Below are 16,435 nucleotides of genomic sequence, written 5' to 3'. Positions count from 1 at the left end.
TATATTCAGATCAAATCTAAAACTGTGAATAAGACAAATTATATGCTTCACAATAATTAAAAAAAAAATGTTTTTAAAGAACTATGGCCAATGATTTATTATAATCAGTATGCAATTCCTCAGTTAGAAGTAGAATTGAACTGACTGCAAACTAATTACATTCAGTTATAATTGCATTTGTACTTACATGATATACAAAAACTTGAGCTAGAGTAGTGAATAAGATCACATCACATCTTTATTATTTGCCCTTCATTTGTGTCAATAGCACTGTGTGATAGGACTAGCTTTTACATCTATTAATTGTGTTTATGTAAAGGGAACAGTTCTCATGATGAGACAGCCTTATGGTTATTTGGTCTGAGAGTGAAACTGTAGTGAATGTGTTGCTTCACTTAGAGTGCTGATACAAACAGCAGCAAATGGAGGCATTTCCTTTCCGTGGGTAAAATTAAGGCACTGCAGCAACAGTTATTTAAAGTATCAAATCAATTTTTCAGAGAAATCTAGCTGTTAATTTCACACCTGTTTTGCTTATGTTTCAGCTACTGCCATTTTACATATCTCTCCCCCGTGTGTCTATCTGTGTCCGTCACTCAGGCTGTTGGGAATGTTAGACGACAATGCCTGCACTCAACACACCCCAAATGAAGCGCTTGGTGACAGAAACATTAACCCAAGCCACTGAGTACCTTCGTGATTTTAGTGAAAGCATATCTGTCAACAGAGCCTGGAGGAGTAAAAGGCATATATCTGAACTTTCAACAGCTGGTGTTTGGGTGGAGCTTTGTGACAGTCAACATCAAAACAGTAAAAAGCAAAGCTGTGATGTATTGGAAGTGCCGCTCGTATCTGCTTTCATGTTTGCCAGCGATACATTATATGTTTTCTCTGCTGCTTTCAAGAACATGGCGATGCGGATGAATTAAACATGTTAAGCAGGAACCGGTCTTTCTCTGAAAGCCTTACCCTTTTCATGATAACCCCTTTTTAGACATTCAGTGGACTTATCACAGCGTATAAATAGGACAGAATTCATTATTCAGGGGAGGTTTCAGTGAAAAATTAATAGTTGTCCCTGGAGGAGAATCTGTGGCGCTCTGGAAAAGGAAAACCTTTAAAGACTACAGGCACTGGGGAATCTGGACAGAGTCTGCCCCTCATGTTAAAACCTTTACCATGCTACACTTCACACTGATACTGCAAATATAAGTTTGCTCAGCACTAATGACTGTGACTAATACAGTATACAGTCTGCATTCATACCTAAGCTGTCCTCATAATATGTTGAGGCTGGAGGAAGAAACCGAAAAGGATAGCATAAGTGTCCTCTCCTGACACTGACACCTCATATAGATTACCATTTTCACGATGCCTAGTCGGACAAAACACAGGGACTTAAGCTGTTGACATCTGAAGAGTGACTCTTTTGTGTTACTGTACAATACACACCGAAAACTCAACACAAAATGTACAGGAGGTCCTCCTCTCAGATATAAGAGATTACAATTTCCACCATGCCCAGATCACTCATTCACTGAAAACTTGCCGCCGCTGGTGCTGAGTGGTTTTCAGCCTGCCAGTTACCCGTTGAAAGATGGTCTTCACGATGCCTTTGTATCCACTTCCTATCTGCCCGGCCATGGAGGCAATAACAGTAATGTATGGCTAAGGGAAAACAGAGCTAATCATCAATGACTGCAAGATATATAGCATATGCAGTGGCACCTTGTTTATTACCCTCTCTTCTCCTCCTGCTGAATCCATCGGCTATAGAGTCAGGCTGCCAGATCCGCAAGCTTCTTCAATGTTAATTTGATTCATTCTTGTTTTCCATAATAATTGGGGGCGATGGGTCAGTGTGATGAATTTGCTCGCTGCATGACACGGGATGGAGCACGGAGGTGGCTGTTGTACAGTTTGTCTCTCCTGTCTCTCCGCCATCATGTGAAGGCCTTGTTTTTATTAGCTATATTTGTTGTTTACGCAACAGGTTCTTCTTTTCTTTAAAGACCTGCTTATGCTTCGAATCAGCTTTTAATTATTTCATTTTAAAAAGGGAAGCTTAGAGGGTTATAAGTGACATTTACATTTTTAGATCAAAGTCATTTCCTAAAAAGTCATGATTGTTTGGATAGTATTCCTCCTGGAACAATCTAATCTTCTTGCAAATATCAAACAGCTAAAGTCAGGTCCTACTTAATCAGCCTATTTTCCGTTCATTTCTAAAAAAAAGTTCCACTTCCTTTTTATTCTGCGCTCTTTATTTTCATTTCCCAGACCTCACATTATCTACACAATATGGAAATGTTCAGACGTTCATCCCTGTGCAATGAATTTTAAGGTGGATTCACATTTTTAATCTCATAAATATGCATTTATGTATTGCTTTCTTGTCAGTGACAGCGCACCTTCAGTATATCCACAGCATCGTCCAGTGTGAGCACAAGTGACGACTCCCATAGAACAGAATGATTTCCTGCTCTTTTATGACATTTTAAAGAGGGATGGTCTATGTGTGTGTGGGCCTCTGTGTGTGTGTTTGTGTGCATGTACATGAGCTTGCCTTGTGTTTCTACTCCCTATAGAAACTCTGTGCCTCCTCCCCTGTGTGTCATTGTGGTGATGAGCGCTGATTGAAGAATGTTATGGTGTTTGCACTTCTCATCTATGTGGCCCACGCTGTGTATTTGGCCAGGCCTGATTGTGTTGATGGTGACACCGGCATCTTGTCCTCTGGTGGGGAGGCCCAATAGTAATCCAGCAAAAATGAAGGAGATGTAATCAACCAATGTCACACACAAAGAATCAAGTGTGAAGGAGAAAGCTGTGTCTGTGTTCTACCTTCCCAACTGTGCTCCTTGTTGATGGAAATCACACAATTACTTGTTTTGCTTGCCTCAAAACCTTTTATGCTGAGGTGATGTGAAAATGTGAGGATTTTTCTCCCTCTGACAACAGTGGAGAATTCAAGATAAAGGAATTAACATTAATTTAGTCCATACATTGTGTTGGTATTGTATATTCTGAGTGGAGAAATGGGGTGCTTCAACCTACAACATGTTCTTAATCAATTGTAACAAAAAGAAAGGAACAAGTGCCCGGCACAGGGTTGCTCAAGAGATCCTTTCTCTCTTTGTGCACTTTGTCCTCTCTCTGTGCTTTGTTATTTGTTTTGGTGTTCTAATCTCAACCAAGTCAATAATATTCTTTGTTGTCTGAAATTGTGTGTCAGGAACAAAAAGGCCTCCTCCTTTTGTTGAAAGTACCTGTCTGCGACTTTTCACTCTCTCTCAGACTCCCAGATAAAGTAATCATTAGATGTTGTTTTCTGCCTGCAATTACTTTCAGTTACAATGGGTCAAACACTAGGAAAGCAAAAGGGGTCGAGAGGAGACAAGGCTAGATGGATTACAGGCGAAGAACTGTATAGGTCCCACAAGTGCTGATAAATACGTATGTGGCTCAGAGACTCTCCCTGTTCAGCGGCTTCTCAGTAAATGCATCAAAAGTAATTAGTCGGGAGTATATATGGACAACCTCGCTCCCCTCTTATCTGCATCACATTGTCTCCTTTTAAAAAGGCCATTCATTGCAAAGGGTACTATTTGTCTTTAAAAGCAAAGGAGCAATAGCTTTAGCATTTCTTATATCTGACTTTGTATCGCAGCTGCACAGCGTTGTTTCTAAATGTATGTTTCGATTGAGAAATGCACTTTGCTCTATCATTGGTTACTCCTTAGCATTCACTGGCAGGCAGCTCTGAGAGCATGTGATAGCCGCATAGAATGGCTATAAGAATAAGACAGGCTGTATGGAGACACTTCTTTTGTTTCATTCAACAGTCTATAATAAAATGTTGTTAATGAAATGATACAGTAGCTGTCTACCCCGGCATGTCTCCTTATAGATCTTAATACATGTCAGCCTCCTACATGGCACCCCTGACCTCTGCGGCACAGCTGATTTCTGCCTTCCAAAGAGCACGCCAAGTTTTATTGCTACAATAGAATATTTACTTCCTCCTCGACGCCCTTGTCAGCAGTGACAATGACAGCTCTTATTGCCTTTACCAGGGATTATACAGTACCTCTTCCTGATAAAAGTAAAGAAATCCAAATAGCATTTGAGTCTGACGTGCAGTGGAAAGTACATTTGTAGTGTCATTGCTATAGAGACAGGCTTTCTCAGGGAAGTCACAGACCTTGCCTCTGTTTCTGCATATTATTTCATAGTTAAGGCAATGTGTATCCAGGACTTCTAAGTATTTCATATAGTTGTAATTTCTGCGGAAAGCAGACTCTTATGAGCTTTGTGATATCTTGAATGTAATCTTGAATTTAAGCGGGCTGTCATGTGTTTGTAATTCTGTGACAGTGAGATATTAGTCTCTCCTTCAAATTATGATTGCCAGAGCTCTGAAGAAAGTAATGGCATATTTTCAGTTCAGCACCGAAGGGTTTTAATAGTGCTATTATTATTAATGACCATCCATTTGCTTATCCAGATTGTACGTTTGGAGTGGGTATGAGGCCCAGTGAAGTGAGAAAGTCTTGGTAATTACAATTTCTATTATTTCTACTGTGATTCTATTTGTTTGAAGAAAGCTTCCATATTTGTGTGGTTCTGTCTTTAACGAGACATGTAGCCTCAGTGTCTCTTTTTCTCTCACTCTCAAGCTCATCTTGTCCTTTATCAAATTAGAAAGATATGATAACGACAATATTTTTGCACTCATTTTAGCTGTACTTATGGTTCTACAAGATGGTTATTTTACTCATGGTCAAAGACATGTTGGCCATTTCAAATATATGGTACAACAATATATCACCATTAAAGCTGTTTTAATTGACATTAAGAGCGCAAGGCTGTAGGTGATCACGCGTTGGGACTTGAACGGATTATTTTCTTGGCATAGTTATATTCTTGTATATATATGAACTGTTGCACTTTTGTAAATGTTGTGCGAGTACAAAAAACAAACAACTTTTGAGCGTTCAATTTCTTGTCTAAGTCAGTGATCATTTGAATAAAACGACTATGTTGCCTCTTCTGTCAAACCTCAGACAACAAATATATCTTGTATATGGTGGGCTAGACATTTGAAATCCTAAAACAGCAAACATGTGACGTAAAACCAACAAACCTACATTTAAATATGGTCATAGCTTAACATGGTTACATGAATGAAACACAGGAATTATGCACAATGTGATATTCATTTGAAAATACTTGAGTATGATCAGTCAAAGTCAACTTTAATGTCAATTTTTCTGTGTGTTTGTACAGACAGAGAGATCGAAATAACGTTTCCAACAATCCTGAACACAAAATACAATAATACAAATATGTATATCCTCTATATATACAATCAACGGACATCTACACATGCACACATTAAGATCACACACAATCAATATATTAAAAAATATATATACCAATTAACACAATAGAATGAGTTAGAGGAGTAGTCCACCTTCCTGATGGCTGTTTGAGGAATCTAATGTCCTAGATGCATGCAATTATCCTTTTAATTATCCTTTTAATTAGCAATAATGAGTTGATGCATGCTGTTATAATAGGTTGGATCATGATGTGTGTGCAGAACTTAATGCGAAGCTCATCGAGATGTAACTGGCTCTGTCAGTAAATATCATCAACTGTCATGCTAAATATCTCATGCCATTGTGCTGAAAAGCCGTCTAATATATGCATCCTATCTGCGTGCATGTGTTTCTGCCTGTCAGAACTTGTATCTGCATAAGTGAATGTCATGGCCATTAGAGAAAACAAGTATAATGAAAAGCATACTGTTAAAATATAAATATGAAACTCATAAAATGTCTCAACGTTACACACATCTTTGAACAACCTCATGTGTTTGAGCAGTGCACTGTTTATCATGGCTAATTCAAACTATTACCTCACCTTGATGGCAAAATGTAAACATGTATCTTTTGATTACCTATTATGTACAGTAATCTGGCCATTAGCATGCAGCAGCATGGGCCTTACAATGTTTATGTCACCTTATTATTTCAGCTTTACAACCTGCATTAAAGGTCCCATGTCATGCTTTTCTGGTGGTTACCCGTCCCTTTGTGTGTTATGAAGGTTTTTCTGCATGTAAACGGTCTGCAGAGTCAAAAACCCACCCTGTAGCGAGTAAAACTCTAACACAGAAAAAACCTGTCTATGCTGCCCCAGAACGCCTCGTTGGAGACTTCTCTTTTTCCATTTTTTACTTCTTGGGTATAGTGACGTATTACGGGTATATGGACGTAACGTAACGGCTCCGCAGATTGGTCCAATCCGCAGAGCAGTTACGTTTAGACCAATCCGCGGACTTCCTCACACATACACATTCGGCGGGACGTTGCGAGTCTCACTGCTGCGAGGAGAGGGACACTGTGAGCTGGCTCACTGGTGTAGGGTCAGCGAGACACCGCGGAACTCAGCCTGGGCACACACCTGCAGACGGCCACTGGGCTCACAGGGAGGGGGGGCAGGAGCTCCAACAAGGCGTGTAGGACAGAGAGTGAATACACATACTATACAGAGATGCTGTATGAGAAAACAATGTGAGTTTGGAATTTTTTTTAATTATAATATAAATGTATTTTAGTAGACCTCAACAATGGAATTATGATCAGTAGAAATGGCCATGACATGGGACCTTTAATACACGAAACAGAAATAGCAATACACACACAGCTAACTTTACCAGAAATATCTTATATTCACATCTGATTAGATTTTTGTAGTGGAGACTCAGGTGTGCCATGCATCGCAGTTAATGTTTTACATTAGAACAAAAATGAGTTTTCTTGGCTGGTTTAGAATCAGAGCTGCACTTTAAGGAATATTATTATCCATGAATCACCTGCATGTCAGCTTTTTGGAATACCACAAAAAGTGTTCGAACAAGCGATGTGAACAATAAGTTGAACACATCTACAAAATGATATAACATAATAGATGAAGAATTTTTGAGGGAGATTTTGTTAAGACTGGATTGGAGGAGCTTCTTCTTTTCATTTAGGCTCATGAATGTGGTGGTGACCTAAACTGCATTACATCAAAAATATATGTATGTGATACTCTGATTTATGGAATTGTTTTCCATATTTCTGTACTAAAGATATGGAATAAAAAACTATTTTGTGTATGGCCACTAAATTGGATTGAATTGCAATCATATTACAGGTATTAAAGTGATTGATTATAACTTTTTTATCTTTTCTAATTAAAATATTAGGAAAGTAATCACATATTAAATACTTTGGGAAGGGGAATTCCAAGTTGTATTGAAGTGCAAAAAACACACCACACTTTTCTGTAATGTTTTGTATGCCATGCAGCATTCTCTAACCTCTCCCTTACAAATGTCCAACGCTTATACAAGCTGTAATGTTTGACCGCGCGGATGGAATGTCAGCTGAAGGTGGAAGCAGCGGTGTTCGATCTCAGGCTGGCCAACGGATGTGTTGATGTTGCAGAACAAGATTGCTGTAGGCCACCACTGTTATTGACCTTGCATATGACTATAAGATCAAAACCTAGGACTGTGGCACTGCAGGGGTGTCTGTAAATTCACAACAAAATAGTTAATAGATTACGCTGCCCTGGAACAGAGCAGTCAAATTAGCCTAAAGGCTGTTTTGAATATGATATGAATATTATCACTTTATTCCTGGAGTCAACAGCAGTCAGTTGATTGCAGGTAAACTTGTGTTACATATTCATTCAAGTCAGCAGAGTAACTATAACACAGTTTTGTTTCAACCCCATCACCACTTATCATAAAAGAGCAATAATTTCAAATGAAAAGGTTTGATCCAAGCCATGATGTCTATTACAGCCAATTGTTTGCCATTATCCCCACTTGTCTGCCATTAAAATGCCTGAAAAGGGAATGTAGAAAAGAATATTCTCAGCATCAGGGGATCCGTGGCGTCAGTGATGTGTGATTCCATCCCAAAAGCTCCGCGGGGTACAGTTGTTTCCCCTGAATACAAAAGACAACGGCATCACAAGCAGGCTGCGGCATACCTCTAGCTGACGAAGGCAGCCAGAGCTGTCAGCGGCATCACTCACACCGCGCTCCCACCCTCCCAAACCCGCCACCGCCTATCCAAACTATCCCGCTGGAATAGTAAATAGTACGGGCCCGTATCTTTTTTGTTAAGGCTGGATATGAAATATTGCATGCAGAACGTTGAGGCGCTGAAGGCTGTTGAAACAGAACTGCTGTGAGTTCAAGCTGTGTGAAGTCACGGAGCCACAGACTTCCCTTTCATTTGTAAAATACGCTAAGTTAAAGACAGCTTCACCTATGGCTGCAGAGATCATTTAAAGTTGAGGAGGAGAGAGAAAATCTGGCAGCGATTCAATTTTTAATGTGAGTGTTTCTGTTTGGAACATTTTATTTGTGTGTGTCAATATGTATGCTCGTGGAATAAGAAGTTCATGGTAATAGCATTACCTCATCAAAAATGACAGTACCCTGAAAAGATATTACCAACAGCAGAAAATACTCGGAGAGAGATTGAGTCAGGGCACACCCGAGACTTGGCTTGGCCCTTTTGTGCAAGCTCAGAGAATGAGAAAGCAGCATCCATTTTTGCCTTAATGAAGTTAGTGACCCTCTGAAAGGTGACACATTTACCGCCCAGGGGATTTATACACTCCTGCTCCAAGGCTCCAGTTCAATATTGAGAGGACAGATTTGACTCCACGTGGGCACTCCAAATATATCCTCACAATTTATATCAGGCGATTCATTTTCAGACACTGCTCTCGTAATTAAAGTTGACGCTGTGCTATTCAATCTGAGACAATTATTTAGTGCATTTGGCCGTTATACAACCTTTTATTTTTTGGAGTCCGGACTGGAATCACTGATGTAGGGTAATCAGAAAATGACTTTTCATTTAGTAGTATTACATCTACTACAAGGTGGCTAAAAGATTTGTAGATGTTTGTGGAATAGAACATGCAGAATGTGTGTGTGTGTGTGTGTGTGTGTGTGTGTGTGTGTGTGTGTGTGTGTGTGTGTGTGTGTGTGTGTGTGTGTGTGTGTGTGTGTGTGTGTGTGTGTGTGTGTGTGTGTGTGTGTGTGTGTGTGTGTGTGTGTGTGTGTGTGTGTGTGTGTGTGTGTGTGTGTGTGTGTGTGTGTGTGTGTGTGTGTGTGTGTGTGTGTGTGTGTGTGGGAAATAGTTGTCCCTGTGTACTGGGGTCTAAGACCGCTTAATTATTTATGGCATACTTACTTATGCAAATATACTAAATAATTTCAACATGACAGCTTGAAGCTGAGGCCTAGAGGCGATGTGATGTTTGAATGAGGACCCCTCTTTCCTTTGCATGGCCTACGAAACATAACACTGCAGGCTCCTGGTTGCCTTGGTGCACACTGTTTTACATTCTAATTATCCGGCTTGACAGGCTTTATTGCTGAGGCTCAATGCTGAGGCCTCATCCCAGACTCATTCCACATGTGATGTCAGCGCCGGGATAATGGGATAAGATAGTGCTTGGCCTTGCCCAGTCGCCTCCTCGTTCCCTTTTCAGATTGTACTTGCAGTTCATATCTGCAACCTAAAGGCTGCCACAATTGACCCGTATATTAGAATTGGCTTAAAGGATCCTGGTATAATACTTTGTTTCCCCCAGCTCTTCCTTTTTGAGGTTTCTTATTTGACCAGATTTATTTTGGATTTTGGAAGATCAGAAGGGTTGAGGGTGTGCCTCTTTGACAGTGATTAAAATAAACAATGCTTTGTTAAGATGTTCATGAAATATGTAACACCGCAAAGCCAATCCGAGACACAAACAGCGAGACATTTTTTTCTAACAATAATTAAGCTACAGGGAATTCCTTGCATATTGTAGGTAAACAGACAGTGTCATGGGAATGCCGATGGAAATGAAAAGCTCTGTTGGTGTTTTTCTCATTACAAGATGAAATGAAACATTTATCACTGACTTTCATTCCATTAGAAGGCTGACATTTTGTGGGTCACACTGACAAGGCGACAACTTTCTTGTATTTATTAAGATTCATGAGTTTATGCACTGCTTCTACAGCACCCCTGAAAAAAGTCATCGTGTTTCTAGCTGCACTCTCTGTATTTTCTGACCTGTTAGATTAACTGTGTTCTTTCCCCTCGTCTCTCTTTATGTTTTGCAGCCATCGAGGTGAACCTACAGAAAGCCTTGGCTGAGGCCTCTGAGACCTGTACCCAGGAGTGTCTGATACTGGGCCACTCCGACAGCTGCTGGATGCCCCCAGCCCTGGCCCAGTTCCAGGGTCCTGGCATAAACAGCCCCACCTCCACCCCCATCACCACCGCCATCATCGGTACAATGCCCTCTTTTGGCTTCCAGCAGAGCTGCGCCCGGGGAGCCAAAGTTAACATGATCGGCATGGGTGTCATGGATGGTCGCCATACACTGGGCAGGTCTGTGCCCAAAAAAGATGATCTGGAAAAAGGGATCAACCGGCCGCAGTTCTACAACACCCTGGATAGACACTGCAGTAAGAAGGAAGACCTGATCAAAGTGATACCACTGGCGAGCTTCTCCTCCCATGGGCAGCAGACGCCCACTGGCGTGGGCAGCAGCTCTTTCTTACACGAGCACCAGTTGTAAGAGTAACAGACAGATCTTCATTAACCTGACATACATTTGACTTTGAACCCATAGACGGCTTGTGACTTTATTTATCAGTATGTATGCGTGGAGGTATGCATAATCTGAATAACTTTGACCAGCTCCAGCTCAGTTCTACTAATGAAGACTTCTGAGAATGGATTCGATCATGAAGATGTTGTTCAGACAAAACCACATGGGATCAGTCTGACAGCTAAAGCAGTTGAAAAAAAAATGTAAGTCTTAACATAGCAGGCCCATTTATATTAAATAAAGGTAGTTCTATACCAAAGTAGTTCCATCGCAGAAAAAGATAATTTTGCTTTCAGTTTGCTGATGTGTGCTTAGTGGTAAGAAAGGGCAATGTACGCTTTATGTACGCTTGGGCCCAGCTTAGTGGGACTGTGTCCTAAAAAAAGCATTTCTTTGTGCAGAAACTCTTACAAATATACTCTGTGTTGAGTGAGCTAAATTGGGCTAAATGTTAATTATGAGCTCTGAGTGGATGGTGTTTCTGTTCAAGTTCTAGTGAAGTATTGCTCTGTACAACACGCAGCACAAACTCCTTTGGTGGTGGAATTTTTTCTTTTGTCTTGCCTGAAAGTGTTTCAGGAGTCTATTTTGGTCAGGGGACTGCAGAAGGATAAAAAAAAGTCTACAAAGCATAACTAGGCCAATGGTAGACAACACCGGTAATCTTTTGCATACTACATTTTCACCATGGACCAGCACACAAAATGAAACCGAAAAAAACTCCTGCATGTCCACACGTGCACAAGATGCTTCTCATTGGGTAGTTGCTCAATCTCTGCCAACTCTATTAAGAAAATGTTCACTTCTTGCATTATCTCAGCAGCTTAGTCTCAAAAGGCACAGACAGATGTGCTTTGTTTCCTTCCATTTGTTTCTATCTTTCACATATTGCTGCTCAGAAACCCTCACATACCATAATAACGGCTATGGAGCCAATTATAAAAAATCTCTATGTAATTATTTTGATGTGTGATGTCAGTAGCGACCCTCATTGTGGTTAGGAGGTCTGGAATGGTTCTCTTGGCTAGCCGGAAACATGCTCTGAATGAAAAGATGGCAAGCCCTGAGAAAATACAGCTTAAATTGCGCCCTATCTTCTCACCATATTATTAATAACACCTTTTGTTCTTGCTATTAATTACCAGTGTGTGTTTCTACAACTCATTTCTGCTGCAAAGTTGTTTTTTTGTCAGTTTGTACCATGTGTAGGCATTGGTATAATAGATCAGGTTGCAAACATTTGTTAGCGCCCTAGTCTAACTGAATTATTGATTTTAATATAATTCTTTGCAGTTATCATAAAGATAAGCATTGGCACAATTTGAAAGGACCTCCCTGCAGACTGCCTCTCGCCATGACTTCCTCATGCATACACTGCCTATCTGCCTGTGGGTGTAAATTGTACTGATGATGATAACTGCTGTAACACATTGGGTGCATTATAATCTATTGCTACGGAAATAAGTGACTTTGCTGATATCCATTTTTCTTTTCAGTAAAGACACCAAGCCAGGTGTCTACATCATCAGGTGTATGATTCATGCGATTCATTTTCCCGTACCATCTTGCAAATTGGGAACAGGCCTAAACCTATAATGCAACGTGGTATTCTCTAGGGAATGGCGCAGGGCAATTTGTGTTTGCTTGGTCTTAGCAACCACACCTATTCTCTCTCTTTCATTTTGGGTCAGGACTCTTATCATTATAAGAGGATTTATCTGAGAGTCAGTAAAATGATCACTTAAAGGAACATTGTTTCAAGGACACGCAAACAGGGCAATTCAATTTCACCTCAGTCAATTACGAAAATGAATTTAAATCAAAACAACTGTGGATTGAAAATGTCCCACTATGGGAATCCAATTTCAGCTCATTTATTAATACCTTGTTTTTCCTCTTATCGCTTTTAATCTAATTTCCTTGTTATGATATAGACATGCATCTCCAAATGGTATGGGTAATACATATTTGTCAAAAGCAGCACATATCAAGACAAAATACAAACTGATGTCACTGAACATTGTAATTGTATGACTGACAAATGCAAATCCAACCCTCTCTTTTTTAATCCTAATGTTGCCTCAAAAAAGTATTTTCAGCCTCTGTTTACGATCATGAGAATAAGTAGGGCAAACTGATTCCTGGTTGCGTCTGTTCAACAAAAATAAAGAAAAAGATAACAATTAGGTTTTTCAAGAAACTTTCTCATTCATTAACAATAACAAGGACAGACAGTTTCTGCTGGAGAGTTTTTCAATATTACACAGGAAAGTGTGCCCTTCCTCATACCATAGAGGGAGAGAATATCCATGAAATGTATTCAAAATAAAACACAAAAATGTGATTGTTTGAAATAATGTATCCAGTCACATGTGTACAGTAAGCACAACATTACTTATCTGTAATCCACACTGTGTTTTAACTCACCTTGCCTACATAACTCTTGTGTATTTGAATAAATCCGCTACATTAATTAAAAGACATCTTCTAGAAGGAATAGATTAAGAAGTGCATGAGTGTACGTATTTAGGCTGTTGCTTTTATTACAAACATGACTTTTCGGTCTACTGCAGTCCTATTTTGTTTTATCACATAACCGTCTGGAGGCTAAAGTGCTGGTGCTTGATTCATTTATGTTTCAAACAAAGAGCATACCATATGAATGTGCATTTGTTTTTCTGGGATGATGCTCCCCTGAGAGTAAGTAATGTCGCTCTGTGTCAAAGGTTTTCATCTTTCACAAAACACACTGTGAAATAGATCACAGGTGTCCACTTTGCATGATTCTGCTCTCACTGTTATTTTTTCTATTTTTCTGAGTCCCCCTGCCCCAAAAGCAAAAGATAGTATACATAAAACTGAAGATAGCTTTTTTTATGTTCAGAATGTTTCTATTCAAAACGTGTGTCATGATTACCATGTCAATTTGTCTCATGATTTGCATGAACTGTTTGGACCTCCACAAGGTGTTTCTTGACACTTGACTATGTAGTTCATGCATCCATCATTATATTCAATGTCAGTATTGATGTTTACTGCTCTACCTGTTTGTCTGTCTTATGGAAGAAAACAAATGTTACACGGTGTAAACATTCAAACTTTGTGAAGTGTGCGTACCACTTATGCCTCTACGTACACACAAATATCTATCCTGACAGGTAAACTGGATTTTAAACTGTACATAGCAGTACCCCTGTGAACTACTATAATGAACACAATATGGAAATAAATATACAGTAAAGAATAAAGACGACAGGATAACAACTGGAATTCATTATGTTGATAAAAAGGTAATGGGTAAACCATTAGGAAAGATGAGATGACAATCTCTCTTGTAATGTAAATGGACACATATGCATAATATTGATGGGAGTGTGATTGAATGTGTTTATAGGTGATCCTGTATGTGTGAGAGAATGTGTGTGTGTCTCCTTGCATGTATGAGCGTGTGGGTGTGTGTGTGTGCACATGTGTGTACTGGCATGCACCTTGCCAGGATATTTTATGTACACAAATGTATCTTGTATAAAAACTATATCAAAATATGATATAAGACTTAAGTATATGCTTGTAAATTAGTCATTGGTGAGTAAGTTCAAGTTTTGCTTTGACAGAAGGCTTCGTTTGCTTGCCAGCAAATCTGTATTGGTTAGTTAAAGCTATACAGTCTGTGTTGTCATGCCTTTGTAAAATATTCCATTTAAACCTATGAAAAAAATGACCTTCCATTTGGTGAAATGATTTTTCTTGTCATTGAGTTTTACTTGAGCCATTAAATATTGAGTCCTCAAAGAATGCACGGATCACGCTTGTCCTTCACTTTACATTGTTGTTTGATTAGGTATTGCTGAGAGCATTGTCATATCAGTGATAGATGTGACATAAGGGCATACTGTCACACTATTCCAATTATGGCAATTACAAGCTAGTGATATAAGACCCATCAAATTGGACATGGCATTTCACCTTCATCATTTCTGAAAATGAATACTGTACCGCTGGGAAAATGACTCAACCTATGACATGTGTGTATATTTATGTGAAAAAAGAAGAAAGGTAACTCTTATCAAACACGGTAAGAAGCACAGATACCATGAGGACTATAGGCTGAAGTAGGGGTTGCTTTAACATCTCAACTAAAGCACTGAGCAGCTTTCTTCTTCAATATTTCATTTGAAGCAGCTAAGGGTTTATCATGCTAGTTGACAAAAACGTAAAGGTGTAATTACAGCCATCAAAACACTCTGTTTGCCTCTATGTCCTTAATACAAGGGAAATGCCACATTGCAGCTGTTCAGTATTTAGTGTTCACTTGCCATTATAGTGACATACTGGTTACATACCAGTGTATAAAATAAGGGCGCAATTTCCCTAAAGTCAGCCATAGATTTCCAAAGAGCTGTATAAATTGTTTTTCTCCACCGAACATGGACCCGAGTTACCCAACAGCAGAGTGACCCGCGATAGCACCCAACTGTCCCTCAAAGCAGCCATATCCTTGATCTTAAGCCTCAATAGAAAACGGGTGATTTAGAGAAATAAAAATACTCAGTTTTTGGACCCCGCCAAACCCTGATAAAATATAGTATTGGCCACTAAATGTTCCACATCTGGTTGCTAACGTTGTCTGTTGTTTGCTGCTGTGTAGCTGGGCATACAGAGATTTCAAAACGGCTGCTCACAACAAATATAAAAGGCCCTTTATTTTAATTTCGCTTTATTGTTTGTTGTTTGTGTACAACCACCAAAACCATTGAAATAAAACATCTAAATTATTAAAATGTGTACATATAGAATAGATGATTGGATTTATACTGAAAAATAAAGTATTCAAAAACAAGGGAGAAAGAAAATAGATGAAAAATAAATAAATTCACACCCAGGTCTTATTTATATCCTTGTGTACCCACCCCAACATACATTCAGCTGCAGAGGATATACACATGTATGTTTACATGAGAGTAAATCAAACTAAATACAAAATTAATAAATCGTCTAAAGGGCACTCTGATGGAATCTGTTTAGGAAGGGCATAAGCACTCATCGATCAATTCCCACATTTTTGATTTGGTACAAATCAATGAGCTTCCCGTCACAAGGTCGTTCCTCTCCTCATTATACTGTTCAGCCATTATCATACCAGAATGGGCCAAAGGCTCTAGGAAGTAGCCTATACATTTCAGAGGAAAATCAATAGAACACAATAAACCTTAAATTTAGCATTTTGGTTCTAAGGCGAAGAACTTAATGCACATTTAAGCCAGGAATAAAAAGAAGAAGAATATATTCATTTTTGTGTCATGACTCTCCTGAATGTCAACTTTGATTCTTTGTAGACTCACTGTGCATTATCATCTCACAGCACCTTCTGTAATATCTGGATACTTTCTATTGTACCTGTCGTTATGTGACCTCACGTACAGTAAAGATATAGAAAGCTTTGTACATTGCATTTTAGTTGTTTAGTTTTCCTTATTTTCCTTTTTTTGGCCATTGCTTGTTTTAGAACTTGTTGTGTATCCATCCATCCATCCATCCATCCATGTAACCCTAACCCCTCCATCACTCCTTGTGTCCATCCATCCATCCATGAGCTTTGATGCCTTAAAGGCAAACTCTGCAACAGTTTCGACAATCCCCCTGGGCAACGTGTCCTACCTGAGGCCCTTCTGCCTTAATGCTTTATCCACTGTGCTCTCATGAATACATACAAGCCCTCAGAGGGGAAACTTCAAGCTTACAGTATGGT

The 16,435-nt window shown here is 39.4% G+C and overlaps 1 protein-coding gene across 1 annotated transcript in view; it reads left to right on the top strand.

Annotated features, from left to right (window-relative positions):
- Positions 1-14,472, top strand: part of pcdh11 (protocadherin 11) — a 125,568-nt gene extending 111,096 nt beyond the window's left edge. Inside the window, exon 7 of the mRNA XM_079667879.1 lies at positions 10,193-14,472. Within this exon, the coding sequence (XP_079524005.1) occupies positions 10,193-10,653 (461 nt within the window). The 3' untranslated portion in view covers positions 10,654-14,472. The remainder of the gene's footprint in view (positions 1-10,192) is intronic.
- Positions 14,473-16,435: the final 1,963 nt, after the last annotated feature.

Source organism: Notothenia rossii (assembly GCF_949606895.1).
Source record: "Notothenia rossii genome assembly, chromosome: 3".
Lineage (NCBI taxonomy): Eukaryota > Metazoa > Chordata > Actinopteri > Perciformes > Nototheniidae > Notothenia > Notothenia rossii.
Note: the sequence above shows the minus strand (reverse complement) of the source record. Positions and strands in the feature narration are given on the sequence as shown.